At 47.2% G+C, this 23615-nt stretch overlaps 1 protein-coding gene across 1 annotated transcript in view; it reads right to left on the bottom strand.

Annotated features, from left to right (window-relative positions):
• Nucleotides 1–328: 328 nt before the first annotated feature.
• Nucleotides 329–23615, bottom strand: part of CCDC85C (coiled-coil domain containing 85C) — a 107551-nt gene continuing 84264 nt past the window's right edge. Inside the window, exons 3-6 of the mRNA XM_066552915.1 lie at nt 23327–23431; nt 8748–8843; nt 2061–2159; nt 329–540 (exon numbers count right to left, since the gene is read on the bottom strand). Coding sequence (XP_066409012.1) covers nt 451–540; nt 2061–2159; nt 8748–8843; nt 23327–23431 — 390 coding nt within the window. The 3' untranslated portion in view covers nt 329–450. The remainder of the gene's footprint in view (nt 541–2060; nt 2160–8747; nt 8844–23326; nt 23432–23615) is intronic.

Here is a 23615-nt window from a genome sequence, read left to right on the forward strand (position 1 = left end):
TTCCTGGAGCTACTAACCTGGCTATGAATCACAGACAAGCAGGTGGACAGGAGCAATACAAATGGTGACTTCTCCGCTGGTTAAGGGTTCTTCTTGTTCCTCTTAGAAATTCTCTTGTGTTAGTTAATTCTACAAACAGACCATTACAACAAAGCAGGTTTGAACTACAATAAAAATGATGCAAGTCTGGCATTATTGGATGGTTACCCAGTGAACAGTAGCTCCAGAGCACCACAGCCTGGAAATCAGGCCTTTAGCTGCCATATTTACACTATTGTTACAAAAAAAAAAAAAAAAAAAAAAAAAAAAAAAAAAAAAAAAAAAAAAAGAAAAAAGGAAACCCTGAAAAACCTCAACCCCAACTCCCAAAGAACAGGCAGCCAGAAACACTGAGCTCTGCCTCTTTAGTCTTCACAGAATCCATCACTTCCAGTTGTCAGGACAGTGTTCCTACAAGGGACCCTTGAACTGGTTTCCTGACAGATGTTGCCTGATGGAGGGTTTGGAGCTCGCAGCATCACCCAGCTTTCGCCAGACAACCTGCAAGAAAAAATAAAGGGTTTGGGGAGAGAAAGACAGGAATTAAAGTCCAAACAGCAAAGCCACTGAGGAATAGCAATATTGTTTTAATTGCAGTCCGAAAGCCAAAACCAGCCCTTTCCTAGAGCTGGGCTGCAGTTCTCAGCAGGGACACTGGATGGCATCTTTGCACTAGTTTCCAAGGAAAGAAACCATTGATGCATTTTTCTAATTAGTCCCTCTTGAAATTAGAACCGTTTTTGCCTGGGGTAATAGCATAAAACAAATACACTAGATTCAGAACATAAGTTCAATGGTAGGTCAACCCTGCCATGCTTACAGAAAAGATGCTACCATGAACAGAAAAGATAATGAAAAAGATAATGATTAAAATTATATATACATGACTTTCTAAAAACATACATTTTATCACTCTAGGGCTACTATTTAAATAAAAAATAAACTGCACAAAACTTTATTGCTGCCTTGAATCTACATGGAATGAATATTTAAAGAGAAAACAGCTGATGATAGACAAATAGAGATGAGTCAGTTTGGGAGGATGAAGTTACAGTATTTTACCTTTCCCTCAGCATAGCTACAAGGGAAATTAAGCAGACAAAATATCTTAAAAAGCAGGCTTTAATTTACTCTTTGCTTTGCTAATAAGGATACAGCAGCCAAAGTGAAGTGCCTCAGCCCCCGCCGAGGATGCTCACAGTGATTTAGCTCAGCAAGGTGCACTTGTGTTCACACCTCCTTTTAGGGTTAAGGTGAGTTTCAGAATTTAAAGAGAGCATCAGGCCCCTCTCAACTGCTGGAAGGCACTAAAGGATGCCACCTGGGCCCACCTCTTATGTGGACTTCAAAAAAAAGAAGGCTCATAGGCATTCTCCTCCCTAGTCTGGGCAATTGAACAGCACATCCCCAACTGCAGGTGACAGGGGGCTCAGGCTGTGTTCCAGCAGGAATCTCAAACTTTCTGTTCAAAGCCAGAGCATGGCCAAGGTGCTCTGAGGCTAGAGGCAATGCCATGAAGCAGCCACCACAGAGCAGAGGCTGGGTATGAGCACTCACCATATGGGACGTGGCCAGCTCAGTTAACAGTGTGGTTGCCCAAAACATCAGCAGTGTTAAAGCACCCCACATATCATGATGCTGTTCAACGGCCCCAGACAAGATTCTCCCTCTGACATTACCACATGGTTTGGGCTCAAACCTGTTCAAGCTGTACAGCTTTAAACAAGGCAGGCAATGTTGCTTAACCCAAACCGAGTCCTTAAGGGCCCAGGTGGAGACAATTGCCAACAGGGCTCTCCTAGTCAGGGAGGCAGCAAAGTGGGAATTATCTACTGAGCAAAGGCTGCTCTGTGCAGTGAACTAGGCACTCAGATTACCCAAAACAGTGGTCAGCAGAGCCTCCACTCTTCCCTTGTGCCTATGGACCTCACAAGGCTTACATACAGCAGATCCCTGTTCCTCCATACTTTTAACAAAAGACCACAAAAGGAACCCCAAGAGCTGCTGGGAGGAGTTCTTACATTGCACATTTCACGAACAATTGCCTTCTCCTTTTCACTTAGGTCTTCTTCATAGTTGTCTTGCATTTGCCTGTCCAAATTTTCATGGACCTCAAGGACCTACAAAGAAACAGCATTACAAAACCATTATGATCCTCAAACAGTTATTTGTGTCCTAAGAACATCATTAACAAGTATTTAAATTGGCAGGATTCACAAAGCCTCGAGACAAGCAAAGACAAATGTGACATCAAGCTGGGCACCTCCATCCTCCCTGTTCCCCCAGCCATGTCCTGCCTCTGTCCCACCACCTCCATGGCATGGCTGCTGCCAGTCCTGGGGACCATTGGCAGCAGGTTGCTTGTGCCCACAAGTGCCTCTCTTCCAGGAAGGCTGCTGGTAGTCCCACCTTCCAGGCAGCACCCCAACAAGCATGATGTTGTCCCTCACCATGTGCTGCCCACACCCCAAACCTCTAGAGCAGCTCAAGAGGGAGCCAGCCCTGGCCTGCCACATCCCACTGTCCTGGCCACCCCCACAGAGCTCCTTCAGAGAGAAAGTGCCCAGCTGTGGCCAGCTGGTCCTTTGATCACAAAAGGAGACTTTAGCCTGGGGCTAAGGGCAGCCTTCATTCCTAGCTGGAAACACTGAGCCCAGGGATACCCCTCTGTCACACCCACATGCATTCTGACAGTTCCTCCAGACAGGCACATCCCACAAGGTGGGCACAGGTTTTACTCTTTTACTCTCTGTGCTGATTTGCACACCTCACCCAGGGCTGAGCCAGCTGGTCAGCTCAGTGTGCAGGGTCAGAGATCCTGCAACCACCCAATATCATCAAACAGCACATGGTCTCGTTCACCACGGTGCATCCACACACAGAGAAAGGTGTACAAGGTGTAGTTGTGTGAATAAATATTCCTACACATCCCAGGGAGGTGCAGAGCCAGGTGCTGTGCTAGAATGGGCTTCAGCCTTTGCTGAGGTACAAACAGCACTGGCTGCTCCACAAAATGGGATACCAGGGAAGATTATCCCCAGGTCTGCTTCAGCACAGCAATCCTGCTGCACTCAAAATGAGTTACAAACAAAAATAGGTCATTCTCCTAGGGCCTGCAGCCTAGTTGGGACCAGTCTTTGCACAGACAGGAATTATCCATATCCATTCTAAGAGAGGAAGGGCAAGAGGGATGCAAAAAGCATGTACGTGCTGACAAAGAGAGCATCTATTTTCTGCTAAAGAGGAGGGAATTAATTATTGATCCAGCTGGACTCACACATTGAACTTGCCTGTCTGGAGCCTGTGTGCTTCCAAAGCTGGCTGCACAGGCAGCAGCCTGCAGGAGCACAGCCTGGCATGGAGCACCAGGCTGCCTGCCTGGCAGCCAAACACTGCCTGTGTCCACAGGGCAAGTGTCAAGGAAGCCATGGGGGAGCTTGGTTAGAGATCTCATCAGCCCCAGCCTCTGCTCTCAACAGCCATCCATCTTGCAGGCACAGGAGTCCCAGTGGACCAAAATAAACTGTTTTTCTACAACTTGTGCTCAAACTAAACCCACATTCCTTAGCCCAGGAGGTGTGAAAAGGTGGCACAGCATGTTATTTCCTTCCGTGGAAATGTCTTTTAATAGTGTTACCCAGCCAGAGCTGGAGCTGAAAGATGATCAGATGGAAGTTATGTTTGTATTTAATTTCTGAATCTCATTTACCCTGGAAATCATCCTGCTTCCCAGGCTCAACCCAGTCTGGCTAGGCACTTTGTAAAGATGTGTTAGCATCTTGGGTGTGGGAAAATGGGATTCATAGTGATAAAATGCAACAGCCTATCCAGGAAAGGCATGTTGGAAGAAAATACACTCTGAAGAGTGGAAAAACCTCCTGAAGAAAGCCAGGAAGGCCTTTCCTTAGTGCTGACCCAGCCCCAGCTATTCTCAGATCCTGCCAGATGCCTCCTCAGCTGTTTAGAAGGACCAGGTTAATGTTCCTCCAGTTACACCACTGGGGAATACAAACATGCCTCCACATCAGCTCTCTCTGGATCAGCTGAAGTTCAAGGACTGTGCCTTCAGTGTGGGTCTAAGAAACTGGGCTATGTCCTTCTGTGCTTTCTGCCACCTCTCAGCCCAGGAGCCTAAAGGAAACACAAATGCACCCCAGGCTCTAAGTGGCTCATGCCATCCCCTCCTTTTTGCTTTTCATCAAGCTGCACTGACAGCACTGGGCCCTTTGCTGACACAGCAGCCCTTTGTGATCTCCCTGGGTAAAATGCCAGCCAGTGAGAGCAGCCTGCTCTGCTCTGCATGGGGCTGGACTGGGAAATGCTGCTCTCCTACACAGGGATGTTACTTCCCAAAAACAACTCTCACCCTGCTCTCAGTGGGCATGCTGGCATGTCTGGCATTTTCCCTGCTGATACATAAACTGAGGAACACCTCAAGTGCTCTTTGAGACCACACTGATGTCTGTGAGCCAGGCAGTGTCACCTCAAAGTCACCTGATGCCACATCCCTTCTGACTTGCTGTACTGACCCCATATGGCCAAATATATTTTAAAAACAAATATTCAATCAAAAAAAAAACACCCCTAAAGAGTCTGAATGACAGTAGTAAAGCTTTGGAAAGGAAGCTGAAAATTGAGGTATTCATTTCTGCAACACAAAGCACACTGAGATTGAGGGATACTTCCCAAATTGTGGAAACCTCACTAATTTTGTTGCTTCATAAGTCAGCTGGACACAGCACTGGGAAACATCCTGCTTCAGCAAGGGAACAGTCCATATGCCCTGCTAGGATTTTCCCTAGTTTTGGAAGGCCAAATCCTGTCTTATCCACAATTAGTGGGAGTGATGATCACCTGCTTGATAGCTCTGTGTGCATGGAAGAGGTCCAGGCTGCTGCTGTGGGGGCAGCTGGGTTATAGGCTAAATGTCATTCTTCTACATTTGTCTCCTCATCACCTCCCCACGTCTTTAGCAGGTTTGCTCAGTTCCTAAGAAAAGTGCTTTGATGTTCAGTGAGATACTGAGCTGTAGCATATGTACCTTTTATTCTTGCTAGCAAAAACAGCTGTTAGGAGTGCCAACCTGTCATCTTGCTCCTTATTTAGTAGGTGCAAACAAACAAAACTATTTCAGAAGGAAAAATAAAGAAAATCCTAAACATGCTCAAGGAAGAACCTGTGCTGAATTGCAGGCAGTACTTCAGCCACACAGATAGAATTTAGCTGGCAGAAAATCCCAAGGAAAAAGCCCAGGGGATATTATGCATGTAGGTGCAGACAGGGGCAGTCCAGAAGCCCTGCAGATCCATGTGGAGTGGACAATCCCTCAGTGGCTTTTGCTTGGGCACAGAGCCACATCCTTGCAGCCTCACCACTTGTGGACAGGCTTGCATGCAGGTGTTCCACAAGACAAGTGGAGCCAACTGCACAGAATCATGGAATAATAGAATGGTTTGGCATGGATGCCACTCATTAGAGCAGGTTGCTCAGAGCCCCACCCAGCCTGGCCTTGAACACTTCCAGGGATGGAGCATCCACAGCTTCTGTGGGCAACCTGTGCCAGTGCCTCACTGCCCTCACAGCAAAGAATTCCTTCCCAACAGATAATCTAAACCTGCCTTCTTTCAGTTTAAAACCATTGCCTCTTGTCCTGTCACTATGTGACACAGAAGTCCCTCTCCCTCTTTTTTCTGAGCCCTCTTTACAGGATTGGAAGGTGTTACAAGGTGCCTCTGGAGCCTTCTCTTTTCCAGGCTGAACAACCCAACACCCCCAGCCTTTCTTCATAGGAGAGGTGCTCCATCCCCTTGATCATTTTCCCCTTTCCATCTCTCCTTGCCTTTTCTTGCAGCAAGGAGCTGGCCTGCTGAGCCATAAGGACTTCCCTTCTCAACCAAGCAGTGCTTCTTCCAATATCTACTGCGGTACAGCCAAAGCACAAAGTTCTCATTTGTAAGCTGCTCTCTTCTCAAGAGAGAGTCATGATCTGTGTCACAGGAGGTGAGGGTGCAAGGCAGCAGCTGCATCCAGCTTCCCACATGCAGGGGCTGGCACTGGAAAAGCTGCCCAGTTCTGCAGGGGGCAAATAACACCTACTCCATCTGCTACAGCATGATGTGGCCAAAAAAAAGGTCTGCAGCTGGAGACCAACACCTACCAACTATTTCACTGTGCCACAAGGGAGAGGAGAGATTGAGACCATGACCAGATTCCTCAGGCTTTCATTTTCCAGATGATCCTTGGAAATGAGCCACAGGATAGAAAAACAGGCACCTCCTCATCCCTCCGTGCCACCCTGACCTACAGGAGAATTTCCTCCTCACCTCAAATGTGAGAACATTTTTAACCCTGAGTGAGTGAGCAGGACACATCATGTGAGATCATTTATGCCCCATGAGATGTGACTGCACTGTCACCTGCTCCCTGACTCCAGCCATGGCAGATTCCAGGGTTTTGGAGACAGACAAATGCACCTCACCAGCCAAACTATGATGTCACAGAAGAGAATTTCTCCTGAATTTCTTCTAGCCCTTCCTAGGAATCCACAAAGCTCTGAAGCAGAGGGATTACTAATATGTGCAAACACCCAGCTATCCAAGTTCCTTTCAATTCCTTTAAATGAATCATTGCACCAGACCTTCCAAACTTAATTTCCAGTTTCCATGAATCGTCCTTATTAATTTTCAATCCTTTTCATATGCTTATCAAACCACATCTTAAAACCATTAATGTTTCCTGCCCTTAGTGAGAAATTCAGCCCTGCAATCCCTAAAGCAAATAGGAAACTAATTGCTCCCCAGAATATGATCATAATCAATTTAGAAGTATTTGATCTTGTAATTTAAAAACACTACCAACTCTACTTAATACTATCCCTCACCACCACCTTGCCAAATGCAATGAAGAGAGGAGCAGAAAGGTATGAATGCCACAGATTGGAAAGAAAAAGCCAACAGCAGTAGTCTGGACTGCATCAGAGCTTTGATGATCAAATGCAATCAAAGACAAATCAACACAAAGTGACAGAAAAACAAAGGTTCACATGGGTTTGCAACATGCTGCAAGGCAACAGTTTAGCAGATCCATCTGTATGTATATATATATATAATATATGTATTTATCTATACACACACACACAGGAGAAATGTCACCCACAAGCACATTGCAGCATAGTACAAGATGGAACTTTCTGATAGCACAGAGCCATTCACAACAAGCAAAGAGACTTGTTGGAAAACACAGGACAAATATATGGCAGCAAGTGAACTGCCACTTGTGTGGTCAGCTCCTTTGGGAACAAGCAAAAACTGTACTAAAGGTATTTCTTAATCCTTGACCATGCTGGACATCCTCCTCTTAAGTTATACAATCAATCAATAGAAGTTATACCATTTGAAAGTATAAAGTCTCAAGAAAGCTGAAAAATCAAGATTTTCAATTTGAAGGATCATTTATAATTTAAATTCTAATTAGATCCAAATGAAATCAAACTTGTCTTGCCTTTAATAACTACTTGAGAAATAGTGGCATTCAATATCCTCCTGGGATCTGGCAACTGCCCAGTGGAGCCAATATCCTTGCCAGCCACACTACTGCTTCTCCTGACATTTGTTGGTTTTACCACCACCACCATCACAACATCTGGCCTGGAGCCAAGAGACCCTGGACAGGCATGATATACTAAGATAGAAACACTAAAAATTATAAAATGTAGGGAATTTGTGGATCATATCCACAAGCAACATCTGTGCCATTTATTTATCTGTCAGATGTGGAAAGGTACACCGAAAAGAGATTTGTAAGCATCTGTTTCCAGGTTTAAGATCATCCAAGCTGGTGATGCCACTGCTGGACCTTTTTTCCAGCTAGAACCATAGAGATCTGAGCTCCAGAGCAGCCATCCAGGAATCCCCCTTTGAGTTGATGTAACCCTGTACAAAATTCTTCTTTAACCCTGTACAAAATTCTTCAGCTCAAGCAAATCCAAATCTATAAATCACTATATTTCAACCAAAGACTAATTTAATTAAGAGACTTTCCAGCCATCCTTATTGCACCTTGTAAAGGATTTGTGCTTCTGTGTCTCTCAGATACTCAGAAGTATCTTGCTTAACTAGTTAAACATGTAACACTGGGGAATTACACTTTTTCTGCTAATGGATGGTCACTAGAACCTGAAAGCTGCTGTGAAATCATAGTGCAAGTTTTCTCCTTTAACTCACCTACCAGTCTTCCATGGTCCCACTGTCAATGTCCTGACTTAATCCCTACTGATGATGCACATCCTGCATGGGTAGGATGCCACTATTTGTCTGCTGTGTATTTTCAGAAAATAAAATCTTTCTCCTTTGAAGACTGCTGCAGGATTTTCATCAACAAAATATACGAGGAAATGCAGTTTTTGTGTCCCTTTTTAAAACAGCATTTCAGTCACCACTGTCACCCCAGAACACACAGGACTGATGAACACAAAGGGCAACCAACACCTTCAGCATCAGCAGCTTTTATTGGAGGTTTCCAGCCCCCAAAAAATAGCTGTGCACAATCTTGCTTAGCTCTGCAACTATTTTAAGAAGCAATGCTTATTCATCATGATACAGGTGCTGGTTACCAATATCCTGGCTGTGTATCAACTTTCTGTGTTCAGCTGCTCCCACAAGCAGAGGCAATGCCCAGCTCTGACACCTCAGTGCCCCACACAGCCTTACCTTCATAGCATGCACCACAGCCTCTGGCTTCTGACCCACAGGGACATACCCTGCTGCAGGGGAAGACGCAAGGTCAGATGTCATGCGAGCTGGTCCCTGTGGAAATCAGATAAGATATGTGTTAATTCCCCTTTGGGGGATTTAAGCAAGGATGAAGACAATATTCAGAAAATTTGACCACTAGCTTGTCTCAAATTTAATCCCTTCAACCACCTTCAGAGACAAAAGACACCACTACTCCTTCCTCACAAATCACTTCATTTGATACCATTTAAGTACCAGCACTCAGTCTAGATGTGCTCAGGCAGGAGATCACCCTGCTTTAAATCTAAATCACTTCAAGAAACATTTTTTGTTCATTTAGGACAGCTTTCCACAAGGACAAGATCAAACAGCACTCATCCTTCGAGACACGGGAGCAATGCAAACAAGATGATTTTCCAGCATCAAACAGTCATTTCTAAGAAGCTGTGCTCATGAAAGAAACAGTTGGCATAACTTCATTGCTTCTCTGGCAGTGCTTTCACATTGACATCAAGTACCCATCTTCAGCTACAGAGAAAATTGTGAAAGCAACCTTAAAACAAGCAGATGTCCAAACCTAATGTTGGCTGGGTTTGTTTCCAAAATGCTGGCCAGTCCTCCTGCATGAAGGATTCCAGTGGGAAAGATGCCGAAATTACATTTTACAAAAGATTTCTACTGTCCAACCAGCCTTGTAAGCATTTTTCATAGGGCTTTCCTTTTTCTACAGGCATCCAGCTTGAATTATGAGAGACACAATATCTTTATTCAGTGAGATGCACCCTGCCTGTCCCTAATATTTTCGCCTTGCTTTGTAACTCCAGGAGAAATCAACAATGAAATCATTGACCAAACTTGTATTTAGCCTTCATATCCTTTAGGAAACACAAAGAATTATTATACTTGGGGGCCTCTGAAAGCAAATTGGGATGGCAGAGCAGCATGTAGCACCATCACAGGAATGCTTTCACACACAACACACGAGGCACTCCATTCACCTCTTCCCTGATTTAAAAACACAGCATTTTTATGCTTTGTCTCATCACTTCGCCTTCCATGCCAAGGCCAGCAAGTTAGTTGTGCCAGAAGAATCACAGAAAAATAGAAACACAGAATGGTTTGGGTTGGAAGGGACCCTAAAGATCCTTTAGTTCCAACCCCCTGCCATGGGCAGGGAACCTTCCACTAAATTGGGTTGCCTAAAGCCCCACCCAGCCTGGCCTTGAACACTTCCAGGGATGGAGCATCCACAGCTTCTCTGGGCAACCTGTGCAAGAGCCTCACCACTTTTACAGTAAAGGAGAACCAGTGGAGGGGCACTTTCTCAGATCTCATTCTCCCAAATGTTTTATGTTGTTTAAACCTTTCTACTCTTAAAAGCATTCATGTACATGTATTAAAGGAAAAGGTGGGCTAATCCATTAGGCTACAGACAAAAAGGCACAGAGCCTTTCAAGCCCTGGCCATTGATCTGTGCCTAAGCAATGCCATGACCAACAGCCATTTACTCATAATAGCAACCTTCATGCACTGAGTTGCAGGTGATACACAAACTTCCTTTGGAGAGGGGTGGCATCTCAGAAAAAGGAAAGTTAGCCTTACTAACCCCACAAAAATTCTCCAAGGTTATTAAACAGACTGAAAAAGCAGAGGCACTCACAGGATGGGCATGGTTCTGGACCTAGTGGCAGAGTGTTACAGCCTGGCCACCTGGGGACACATCCTCAGCAACCCCATCCATAACATCAGACAGAAAAGCCAGAGGCTGGGGGGGAGCACTAGGGACTGGATCCAGCCAGTCTACAGCTGCAAAATGGGGCACAAATTTTGGACAGGGCTGGTAAATGCAACAGAGTCCTTCCAGAATCAGCTTCCCACAGAGGTCAGAGACACCAATGCATGTATAATTACTCTGGCTTCATCATGAAAGATGCTTTCTTTCCATAAATTAGCAGCTTCATGACAAAAGACAGAAGAATATTAAGGAGTTTGTGGTCATACTTGATATGGATCTTCTCCCACGGTCCTCTTCAGAACTAGCACAGGAAATGCCAAACAAAGGTCTAACATCTAATATTTCTTTGGAGTTGAGAGTAATATGACAAAGTTAAAAGGAATTCTGCTGGATATTGCTGCTGACATAATTTTAAATACAGTTTCCAGGCCAAACTGGAGTAGATCACGAGGTCTCCCATATGAAAGACAGCAGCAGCTTCTTCTCACATAACTGAAGGCACTAATGAGCTACAAAGCACTTCCATGATCACAATCACTCTCAAAATTATTACAGAATACAAATGAAACAAAAATGATTAGAGAGAAATGTTTTTTTCTAAAGAGCTTGATCATACTTAACCAATCACCATACTGACAAGATAAAAGCATTCTTGCAAACACAGTGATATACTGGATATATTATATCACACAAAAAGCATTTACAGGGTCACCTTCCTTCTCAGACAAAGGCACTCAACTGAGTGGCCCCTGAACACAGGTAGAGAATTTGACTGAAGAAGGGAAAAATAACTTTAAAGAATGAGAAATGCAGCAAAAGAGGTAGACCCAAAACTTGTAGTCAAAGTGACAGACTGCTTCATTTCTAAAATAGGCATGATCCTTGATCCTTAGAAGTCAAATGGCCCAGCCAGCAGAAAGGGATATCCAAATTGCTGAGTGCCATCATCAGCAATGGTGAGAGCACCATGGCCACACCACTGAGCCATTGCCCCAGGCCACAGAGACCTCCACACCATGCCAGGCTGGTGATATAAAAGGTCAAACACACATGTGAAGAAGGTGGGGGAGCAAGCAAGGATCTCACCAACATCCCCAATCTCTGCAGCTTTGGGATGCACCCAGTAAAAACACACACATGGCTCCATGTTCATCACTGCAGGCAGTGCTTCTTGTGCAGCTGCACCCTGAGGGAAGGCTCTTCCCAGACACACAAAGAGTCAGCATTTTTTAAAGGGGTTGGTGCTTCATTCCCACTGATTTCATGTGGTTCACAAAAAAGAAAAAAAAAGCTTCAGCCAAACTCCTATCAGCTTCCTGCACACAGAGGCACACATAAAGGAGGCCAGAACTGAGGGGACTGCAGTCAGCAAGGAAAGAAGTGACAACATATCCAGCAGGATGCATGGCCAGCAGGATGCATGGCCAGCCTTTGGAGGATGGAGGAGAGGAAAATGGGCAGAGTTCACCGACAGTGCTAGCTGAAGAGGAGGAAATTGAAGGAATTGGAGAAAAGGTCAAAGTTGCTATATTGGAAAACTGCCAACAATGGGAGAAGGGAGGGAATGGGAAGGAAGAGGAGGATGTGTATTTTACCCAGCAGGAAATCCATTGAGGTGAAATGCAGAGGAGAGGGAACCAGAGATTTGAGACAGGAGGTTGGAAGTAGGGCAGGCAAAATCTCAAGAAGTCAGTGTTAAAGCAGTAAGTAAAATTGCACAGATGGAGGAGATTCCTCATGCCTAGAACAGATGCATTTGGAAACTGTAGGCAAGAATTCCCACAGCTGCACCCCAGCACTCCAACTCAGCTAATCTGAGGACCCCCACCACTACAGAGACCCATGCCCTTCCTGTTCCCTACAGCTGACATTTTCACAGACATAGGAACACCTCTGACTCAGCACCCTGGCAGACAATAATAGCCAGGTTAATCTGGTTACATCCTAAGAAGCAGAAATTGTCCACATGGTGTGTTTTGAGGCAAGTGTCACTCTCAGTTTCCTCTCCCTGTCTGGTTTTGTCAAGCATGCAGTCTCTGTATTAGATGCACATATGGCTTTTCCACTTGCCAGGTTTTTATAGTGTTTGGTAGTTCAGAGGTGGTTTACTCCTCACCCTCAGATATGTGGCTGAGGCATTATGTAATTATAAAATGAATGGTGCTACAAGACAGCTCAGAAGTCACCAAAAATGCCATTAAAATTTATAATAGAGATGTTGAGAAACAGCATATCACTTCCAGCTGTATCCACAGTCACCCCAGCAAATGAAGAGCTGCCCAGCAGTGAGATTACCTAATTAAGGCAATGCCTAATTAAGGAAAGGGGTATGGGTTGTGTCTCTGAGTGTCCAGATACTTGTAGGAAGCACCTTTCTTCCCTATGCACAGTGTTTATCAACCACTGCACCTCTGAGACCCAAAGGTAGCTCTCCTTAAGAAGCAAAAGTCCCAGGGAACCAGAGGCTGTGGAGCTGTGTGTGACCCATGCCATGCCTCCTCAGCAAGCTGGTGCTTTTGCTTCTCTCCAAACCCTGTGGCTGCTCAGACCACTCGAGATTGCTGTGGCATGGATCCCTGAGGAGCTCAGCCCTGGACAGACCAGCCCTATATCTGCTGCCAGGATGGTTCTGGGACTGCAGTGTCCTGAGAGGGTCCTGATGAGACTCCCTGCATCCCCATATCCAGGCCTTTTTCCACAGGGAAAACCACAACAAGAGCTATTCCTCTGCTGCCTCTGTGCAGACAGCAGTACTGAAGCACCACTGAACACATTTCCCTTCCAGCACTCACTTGTTCCTCCATTTCAAGCACAAATATTTGCTGAATATTTGCTGGAATCAGTGATAGGACCAATGCACTTTTCAGAGCTTACTGCTCCCATGTGGCTCAGTCTCCTCCCCATCCCACCCACCCCACACCATGCACACCAAAACCACAAATCTACCAGAGAAGCTCAATTCCATCTGAGACCCTCCCAGAAACCTCTCCCTGGAGCTGGCAGGGCTTGTCTCCAAGTCTGCATGGAGAGTCACAGTCCAGCTGTATCATTGACTAAGAGAAGAGAGAGAAACTCTGCAGTCCCTCATGCCACAGCACCCTTGAAGCAATATGCCACATGCAGGGGGTAAATTCCCCAATTCTCTGTTGCTAGAATGACACTGACACCCTCCAATCCAAAGCAGAAAACAAAGCAAATCAAAGTAGCGCCATTCACTGCCCCAGACAAAAACCATCAGCAAAGCAATAGTGATAATGTGAGAGAGAAAATCCTCAGACCACAAACAGTGCCAAGGATCCTTTTCAATCTGACACCAGAAAAATGAAGAGCAGAGGCCTCAACTTGCAGCTGCTGGCCAACATCTGCTGCTGTGTGTCACGCCACAATGTCATTACCAGTGTCTAAGACCAAGTTTGCTAATGAGTCCTGGCTGGCTCTGTCTGGCTGCATGGGATGTGGTCCAGCACAGATGCTGACAAGCACTGCCATGGACACTCCAGTCCTGTGCACTTGGAGGACTAAAATTAACAAGACTCTCTGCAATAGGGCACGCTGAGAAATCCCAGTAATGACACACCTCCATGGAGGTAAAGTAAGGCTTAAAACATGAACATCTCTTCATAACAGGGGGAATGCTTTGGAAGCCAGGAAGAAAAGAGCCAAACTGGGCATCACAGGTGTCTGCTCTTTTAGAGGTTTTGGATCAGAAATTAAAAAAAAAAAAGAATAAAGAAATTGTGATAAACAATTTCTCCTTGATTCCTCCAGGGATCTGAAAAGACATGAGACCTTGGGCCTGCCATCAGTTTTCAATCTCTTTTTGCTCAATTATATTCTGTCTTTTAATGACACCCTTTCCTACCTCACTGCCAAGAGAGCTATTCCTGATCTGCAGAAAGACTGCAAAAGACTAAGTTTCAAAACCCAGAAGAGAACATCATGCTGGTTTTACTTCAGCCAGCAGGTACAACCCAGGCAATGGGGATGCTTCAGACCGATACGAAACATATGAGCAAATATTAATGCTTCTGAACCTCACATCTTCCCCTTGCCTTCTATTAATTTTTGTCTCCCATTTCAAAAAACAAGCATTTAGAATTCAAACCCGATTTTATAAGCCACATTTTTCTAATGGCATACCTCAGACAACATTAAAGCTAAATGGAGTCATATCAGACACCATGAAGTTTTTATTGCCGAGACAGAACGCAGAAAATTACATTACATCAGGCACTGTCAGACAGCTCACAATAAAATTCCCAGGCGTGTCTATTTATCTCACAGTGGTTTTGTTTGCAACCTGCTTACCCAGATTTGAATTGTACTTGGACCCTTCCTTAGCACCTGTCACCATCCAGGTGTTTTAAATAAATAAAAAATAAATAAAGGTGTCAATGCCACTCTGCAAATTAGGAACTGTTAAGAGATGAGCAGGAGGCAGTAACATGCAGTAACAGTTCATGGGAAGTGGGTGGCAGGGCCAGAACCATGGAAAGGTGCCACGGCTGGCACCCCAGCCCTGGTGTGCTGACAGAACAGGGGGCCCAGCACATTTTTGTTTGTGAATGGCACATGTGGCTACAAGTTAAAGGAAGTGCCTGGAGCAGCTCCAGCCAGGCAGTGCTGGGGCAGATGGGGGAAAACCAGCACCAAAACCAAGGACTGAGAGCACAAGGCCACCCTGGCATGGGAGGAGAGAAGGCAGGGAATGCACCAAACCCCTCAGCATGGCGTCCCCATCAGAAGAGTGCACAGGCAGCACCAAGGGCAGCACTGGGCTCACATGGACTGATGGTCCATTCAGAATGAGAAATCTCCCTTCACACAAAGATGAGGGGCATTCCTGGGTGATCACACACAAAAAAAATCTCCTGTTACCACCAGCCTGAGAAATTCCCTGGGCCCCCTCATCGTTCTGCATCCCAGGCCACATTTCCCTTCCCGTGCTCCCTGCCCTGCAGCTGCAGAGGGTTAATGGCTGAAACAAAGCACCAGGCAGGCTGGAGCAGGACAGAACTCCCAGCTGACATTCCACCCTCCCTTCCCTCCCTGCCACATCTCCTCATGCCCACGGCAGCTCTGCCATTGCCACCATGTGTGATGCTCCTGAGGGAGCCCAGCTCCCCCCAGAGCCCTTCAGGGACAGGGCTACCTGGTGGAACTCTGGCAGCAGCCCCAAGGCTCCTTGCTGGCTACAACATTTCCTGGAGGTACAAAGAAGTGACCAGTGCCAGCTCCTCTGCAGACCACACCTTTTTGTCACCCTACTGCAGATGATGCCAGGCCTCTGATATCTGAGCATGGGACACCCTGACAGGAGCCAGGGAGCATCCCTGTGTGTCCTGTCTGCCTAGCAGATGATCCAGAGCACTGATGGTGCTGGGCTGTGGCTATTCCATGCCTATTGTGCAGAAATCCTGCCAGCACCCAGCTCAAACCTAACCACCAGCTCCTTCTGGACCACTTAAATGGCTGCACAGTCCCAAAGACACAGTGGGCTGCCCTGCAGCTGCAAGCACCTGAGAGCCTGGCACCAGGCACCAGGAGGATTCCTAGACAGACCCAGCTCTCCAGCACAACACAGGTCCCTGACGGGGAGTGAGTTCAGAGCCATCAGTACCCTGTATTAGCATCTTCCTTATCAAATCAAGGGACTTTATTGCAGATGATAATCTCCTTTGGCATTACTTAATTTGCTGCCTTTAATCACAGAGAGCAGCTGGTCATGTAAACATTCAAATCCATGAATTAACTGCTGGGTCCACACGGGAGCCAGACAGAGCCCGTCTGTGTGTCCCAGCCAGCTCCTCCTGCACCTTCATGGTGCCCCCAGCATGCATGGACTTCTGCTTAAGTAATAACAAGGACTTACATGGCACTTTCTGATTATTAAAGAAACAATTTAACTCCTTCATTGCTTTCTCAGCAAACATCACAAAAGAATGGCTCTTCTCCCTGGCAGGCTGGCTGCACGGGCTGTGCTGGGGCACCCAAGGGAAAGGAAGATTTCAGCGACTGCCCCGAACAGAAAAACAAAGTCAGGACATTGTTTGCAACTGGATGTCATTACAAACAGGAAGGGTGTCTTTTCTCAGCACGGAGTTGATGGAAGCTCCAGACACGGGAGACTCCTTGGAGCACACAGAGCCGGTGAGTCACGCACGGCCTCCTCTGGCTGGGGGCGAGGGCAGCGCCCGCTCTATGGGCAGCAGCGGGGATGCGGCACGCAGTAAAATCACCCCCGACAGCTCCAGCTGCCCCCTCGGACTGTGAAACCCCCACCAAGACACGTGCAGAGCAGCTCCAGCCCGTGGTTACCCGACACGAGCAAACAGAACCGGTCTGTCCAGCCGTGCCAGCAGCCAAGTGCACTAACCCTGACTGACTCACAGGGGCACTGTCAGCGTGAGCAATCCCAGAGGTGCTTCTGATAAAAGAACCCCAAGCACATTTGTTTTAAGAATGCCCTCCGTTTCCTTCTTAAGACTTTCATGATTTTGAAGCAAACCTGATTTGGGGATGATGCAGGTGAAAGCCTCTGAGTGGTAGAGGATGCATGCAGGCACAGGAGGGTGCACATCTGTGCACATCTGCAGGGCCCATTTGAGCCTGCCTGCCCTTCCAGACCTGTGGCAGAGCAAGGGTCTCTTGTGCCACTGCCTCTCCCCTGACCCACTGCCAGCCCCACAAAAGGGTACATCAAAAATGAGCATGAGAACCCACAGCAGATCCTCGAAGCAGATGGATTTTTCTTGTTTCCTGTGGTTACCTGTAAGGGTGGATTATGGGCACAGCCTCTCAATGCCTCTTTTGCCCAACTTTGTCACTGCCCAACTTTGTGCTAGTCAGCTGCCATGGGGAAAAAAGCCACCCACTGCTCAGAGCCTCTGCAATAGCAGCAGATGAAGGGTACCTGCTTTCAAAAATGGATTGGTTTGTTCTCAGCTCCTGAAGCTTCACCATAGCACTCCATAAATCCTGACAAACCTTTCATTTTGCTTTCTCTTCCACAGCTACTGTTGCTGCAGCAGCAAATCAGGCACCTTGAACTTCTCTTTTTTTTTCTGCTCAATAACATCCTGGTGGTATCAGTGAAGCCAGTGGGAAGGAGCTGCTTTCTGTCACACGTCTCATGCTTCTCTCAATCATTGCTTCCCCCTGCCTAAAAAGGCACCATGGCCACCACTGATGTGGGAAGGTGAGAAATCAGCCTAGAGTCATCCTCTGACACACTCCAGCTGAGCTCAGCTCACCTGACAGTGACAGGGGATGGGTGCAGGGATGGAAGAAGGCAGGTGACCATCAGGGAACTGCACAGGAGGGGCTTCTGAAGTAACAGAAGGGGCTGGAGGCATTCTGAGAGGCCACAATGAGATGCTGAAGATGTAAATGCAGTCCTGGGGATGTCAGAGGCACTGGGCAGCCAGAGATCCCCCTGCCCATGGGTTCATGTACAACTGTGAGGGCCTGGGGGTCCCTTTTTGGCAGTGGAGGGGTTGCTGTGCTGGGACACCTTGGGGCCCTGGTAACATCTCCAGTGCACCAGGTGACTCTGCAGGGGCAATCAATGCTCTAGGGGTTCCCCTGATTCTTCTGGGTGCATCTTCAGGACATCACAATGAGAACAGTGTGCTGATCTTTAGCTGTTTCAAGCTTGATTTTAAAAGTCAGGTTGGCTTTAAGAAGCTGATCCAGTTCTTCTCCCTGAGAAGAATAGATGTATTCCCATGCAGGCTGAGGAGGGACTACAAGATTTGCCCAGTGAGACCCCAGACCAGGCTTGGGCCCCAGTCACATCTCCTTGCCTACACCAGGCTGGTTCAGGAGCCAGCTTTGTCCTTCCTCTGCAGGGAGCTGAGGGAGAGACAGACAGTTACCTTCTCACTTTTCTTCTGCCTTAGCCCTTGTACTGAGCAGGATGGACACCACTGTCTTTCCAGCCAAGAGGGAGAGACAGGACTGCCATTGGGGTTGGGGTTTAGCTGCTATGTTCCCTCACATCACCTCTCCTCACCACTGCTCTCCCAGGCTCAGCAGACAGCCAAGGACTCATCATCCCTTCCCACTCCATCTAATGGCTTCTCTTTACACCTACAGACCACAAACATTTGGGCTTGTTTTTGTAATAGCAAGTGTGCCATCTGGCAAAACAAAATCCACTTCCCCCGAGCATCTCTGCAAGGCAGAGGTACAGAATGTGACTCCTTGTGGCAGCATGGTGGCAATCCAGGGAAGGGGCTGGTGCTGCCAGAGGTATCTCCCAGGCTTTGCACCCTTCAAGAAGTGGGTACTGGAGAAAAATACAGTCAGAAACAGTGTCAGGAAGTCAGAGACTCAGCAGCCCTCTAAGTTGAGTGCTCTCCACTACATAACCACACTACAACTTTGCATTTTCCTATGGACCTGGTTAGTTTTAGAATAGATTTAGACGGGAAAAAGAAATTGTGTCTCCCCAGAATGGTCTGTAGTCTACACAGACTCCTGAGAGAAGCAGCTTTGAACACTCTAACAGAAATCTCACTTTTATCTGGAGATACTTATTGTTGTCCTCAGGGGCCTGTATAAAAGCTGGGTATTTGTTATCATTAAGGGTTCCATATTGCTAGAGTTTCATACCTCCTTGATGTTTCTCATAGGCAGCTCCTCTAGGCACTGACTCCTCCTTGTCCTTGCAGCAGCCAACTGACTCCAGTTCCCTCAACCCACCAATCCCCTCTTTTATAACACTCTTCTTATTGCTAGAGCTGTGGCCTGTTAAAATCAGGCTTGCTCCTAATCCTTAATAATTAGCCCAGCTGCAACTCTTGAGGGGGTAAGATTACATTCCATACTACCTTATATTCTATCCCCCTACAGGAATTGGCATCATCAGCATTGTCTTCTCAAAAAGGCAGAGCTTGTCTCAGCCCTCACAGAGTGTATCTGCAGGTACTTTGCCCAGGATTCCCAGTTCCAGACCCAGAATGGTCTCCAGCCACATCACCAGCAGACACATCCTCCTGCACCCAGATGGGGAACCACAAGGAGCTCCTGCTCCTCACCAAGGGAACACTACAAACTTGGTGCAAAACCTGAAGGAAGGGGAAGGTGAGGATTATTCTAACCTGTCACTCACACTCACACACCTACAAACACACATTCACATGTTCACCAAAAGGTGGCCAGGGTCCCTGTGTGTGGCACAGGAAACAAGGGACACCCACTGACAGCCCTGGCATCCCTCCTCACTGACAGCAAAGAAATGGGTTCTGGGACACATTTTTCACATGCCTTAGGAGTCAGTGGTGATTACAGGCTGACCTTTATCTCAGCATCTTGCTTACCCTCCAAAAACCCTAGGAAAGCTGCTGCCTGTTGCCTCCTTTCCATCACTTTGGTCATCTTATCTATTCCTTCCTCTTGGAACCACAGGAAGAAAAATTGTGGTGTGACACTGCTCCTGTTATCAGGGAACCAGTCCTCTGCTGATGAGCCATCTGTGCTGTGGTCTTATCACAGCCCAGACCTCCCAGTCCTGACACAAACCACACATCCTGGGGTGTTTACCCATTTCTTGCTGCCAGTCACGTCTGTGGCCATCAGCACGGGCCAAAGCATCCCTTCCTCTAGAATTCCTGCTGCTGTTTTCACACACACTTTCCCACCCACACTCCATGCACACTACCCTTAGCATTTCCACTGAGTTACTCCCACCAAAGGCAGGATTCCCATCATAAATCACATCAACACTGCTAGCAGATTTTAAGTGCAAGCCAGCCAGGCTAGGTCTGACTGCTAGCAACAAGCTGGTTCATGTTTAATGGTGTTCTTTGCCAGTGTGGATAAATGGTTCCTCCAGGCAGCTGGTTTCTGAGCTTCTCAAGGTGATGGTACCACCACAGGACCATAAGCAGCCCTCAGGTCACCTTCTCATGCCTGGGCACTGAGATGGGCCTGGGGGCAGCAGGCGGTACATGAAAGTCTGCAGGGAACATGTGTCAGAGCAGTCAGAGCACCCATGAAGAGGCCAAAGAGAGAGGTGCAAGCTCTGGGCCATGCCTCAGCCTCCACATGCATCCCCAGCTGTGCTGCAGGGGTCTGGGATGTCCCCATGGATGTGGGGGAGTAAGCCAGCAGCTCTGTGGGGTTTAGCTGCCAGCTGCAGTGAAACCATGACACCCAAAAGCCAGGTGGGCCACGGAGTCCTCAGCAGTGCATGGCTCACTCAAAGACAGCTCTCATGCCTGGGACAGCAGCTCACATGAGACTGAGCAGCTCTGGAGGCTCTGGCAATGGGAAAAATGGAGCCAGCCTATCCAGTCTCATCCCAGGGAAATGGCAGGTCCCATCAGGAGCTTGTTGCTGCCTCCTCTCAGGAGTCCAAGCCAGAGGAAATCACCCTCATCTCCTGAAGGACACAGTACTCTGGTACTCCATGAAATGGCACTGGGTGGCAGCTCCCAGAGCTGGAAAGATTGACTCTCAGCTATCAGTTCAAGCTAACATCTATATCACACCTTCCCCTGCAAAGGACAGGGTCTTGAAGGCCAGACTAACCCCAAGGACTGCTGCTCCTGGACATTTGGTGACCACTGCAGACTACAGAGCAAATGTGTAATTATCTGTGTGCATGAAGGCCAATGCACAGAGTGCAACTGTGAGTGTCCTCTGCTTCTGCATCCTGAGGGTGCACTGGTATCCCTGATCCAGGACACACTAGGAAACACCCAGCTGTGTCCTAAACTGGGCTATGACAGAGCCCTGGAGAGCTGGGGTGATGCCTGCTTGTTACCTGTGTGACAGTGACAGGGATGAGCTGGGGAACTTCCCAAAGAGTTACACGGGCAGTGCCAATGATGGAACCCTGAATGGATGTGGCAGCTTTGAAGCTGACACCAATTGTCCATCACTCACCCACATGAAGCTTGTGCAGGCACAAAGAAGAATGATTTCTCACAAACTCATGCCTGCTGTCTGTTAAAAAAAGCCACAGAGAAACTCAGGTACATCCAAATATCTACTTGTTTAAAAAAAAAACACAGAGAAACTCAGGTATATATAAATATCCACTTCTGGCCATGCTCAAGTCATTCAAAGACATTTTCATGAATCTGTGATCATTATCCTCATTACAAAAACAGTGTATCACATCAAGCCACAAATCAAGCGATTTTGTTAGAAATAAGTAAATAAATGGCTATCTCAGACAAGGTGGATTTGGATCCAAAGCTGTTTTTGTTTTTTCCTCTATCAACTTCCCACAAAGAAGGCAGAACACAGCTAGGATGACAGATGAAAGTGAATGCCACACAGCACCCAGGCCTCTCCATAAATGCCAGGTGCCATCTCTTCCTTGAGGAAGAAGGAGAGAAAACAGGGACAAGTAGCCAGGAAGGGCTCCAGCAGGCAGGACCATCTGCCACCAGCCCTCACACAGCCCCAGTGAGCTGCGGGGGCCAATGCTCAAGCAGAAAACTCTCCTGCCAGCTCCCATCGCAGCACAGCCCCTCTGCAGAGAGCTGCTGGATGTACCCCAGCCTGACTGACAAGATAAATGTAAAATCATGAGCAGCAGCACTCCTTGGGGCAACCAGCACAGGCTGACTGAGCATCACCAACCTGGAACAAAGCTGGGGAGCAAAAGCCTGAGCACCAGGGAAGCAAAGCAAAATCTCCAAAATTGTAAGGCTGGCACAGCCAGACAAACATCTCCAGGTTCAAGTCTCTCTGCACTCCCTATAAAGTGTCCTGTTTTTACACATGGGGCACAAAGTTATGAAAGTGAATATTCACCTGGACAGCTTTATCCCTCTTTTTTTAGCTTGAAGCATCTCTATCCATCCTGCCAGTTAGCAGGGATAGGAAGGGGGTATGCTTCCATACTTGAGTTTTATTTATGCAAACTTTGTTAAATTATCATTGTGCCCTTCTTTACAACTGTAAGAGATACACTAAATCTACAGAATTACTTTTTCCCAGTCAAGCAGCCAACACGTCTGGTCCAACAGCACCTGCAGCTCTCTGACCAGTGTCCCAGACATGGAGCAGGGAGGTTCTCCAGCTCTGCTGCCATCAGGATTTTGCTCACATTCCCAACACTCACAGCCCACTCCCACCAGGACTCTCTGACTGTTTCTATTCTCTTCTTCTAATCTGGAAAGCAGCATCAACACACAAACCTAAAGGCCCAAGCAGTGAAGCAAACATCTGGAAGGCAAACACCTGGCAGGGGTCCTCAGCCATACCTGGCACAGCAGCACAGATTCCATCTTATGCAGGAGGCTTTAGTCAAAGTTCTTCTGTGGTTTGAGAAGCAATGCAGGCAAATCTTGGGAAACCCAAACCTCATTTGTGATACAGAAAAACCCAAGAACTTACTCACTAAACAACACTGTCCATGCACTGCCAGACACCTGGCAAGCTTCACCCACAATCAACTTTTTTACAGCAGGCACAGGGCATTTACCAAGAAGAAGCTGCAGGTGTAACAAGCACCACCCTAGCTTTAAAAGATTCACAACAGTGACTGTCAGTTGACTGAAAACCCATGCTGGGAAGCTGATGAACTAAATTCAGGCAAAGATTAATGTTCCAGGGGCTCCAAATCCTCCCAAGGTTTTTGTTACATGTTTGCAACTCCAGCTTCAGGGTGAGCAATCCCTTGTGAGAGCTCCCCTGTAATTGGATGTATCCCAGCCTGGCTGACCAGATAACCAAAAAATCATGAGTAGCAGCACTCCTTGGGACAACCAGCAGCTGCAGGGCAGCCTGTCCCCTGCAGCCATGGCCACCCTGGGGACAGCCATGGCTCTGCCTGTGCAGGTGAGGAAATGTCTCTTACGTTCTGCAGGGCGTCCTGGTACTGTGGCAGTGAGGAGAGCTGGGACTCAGAGTGGTACGGGGACAATCCTTTCCTCAGAGTCCGCAGGTCCCCCGTGCTGGACTGCTGCAAAGACAACAGAAAACAGGACATGTTAATGGCAGAAAAGAAAGCTGGGCTCTTCCTGATGTCCTGGCTTTTCCCATGACCACATCTGTCCCCTCTTTACTTCTACCTGCACCAACAGTGACAGTGAACACTGGAATAAAATGCTTTTTCCATTCTAGTCCTAGAGAAAACACCTGCAAGC

Source organism: Molothrus aeneus, chromosome 6 (assembly GCF_037042795.1).
Source record: "Molothrus aeneus isolate 106 chromosome 6, BPBGC_Maene_1.0, whole genome shotgun sequence".
NCBI lineage: Eukaryota > Metazoa > Chordata > Aves > Passeriformes > Icteridae > Molothrus > Molothrus aeneus.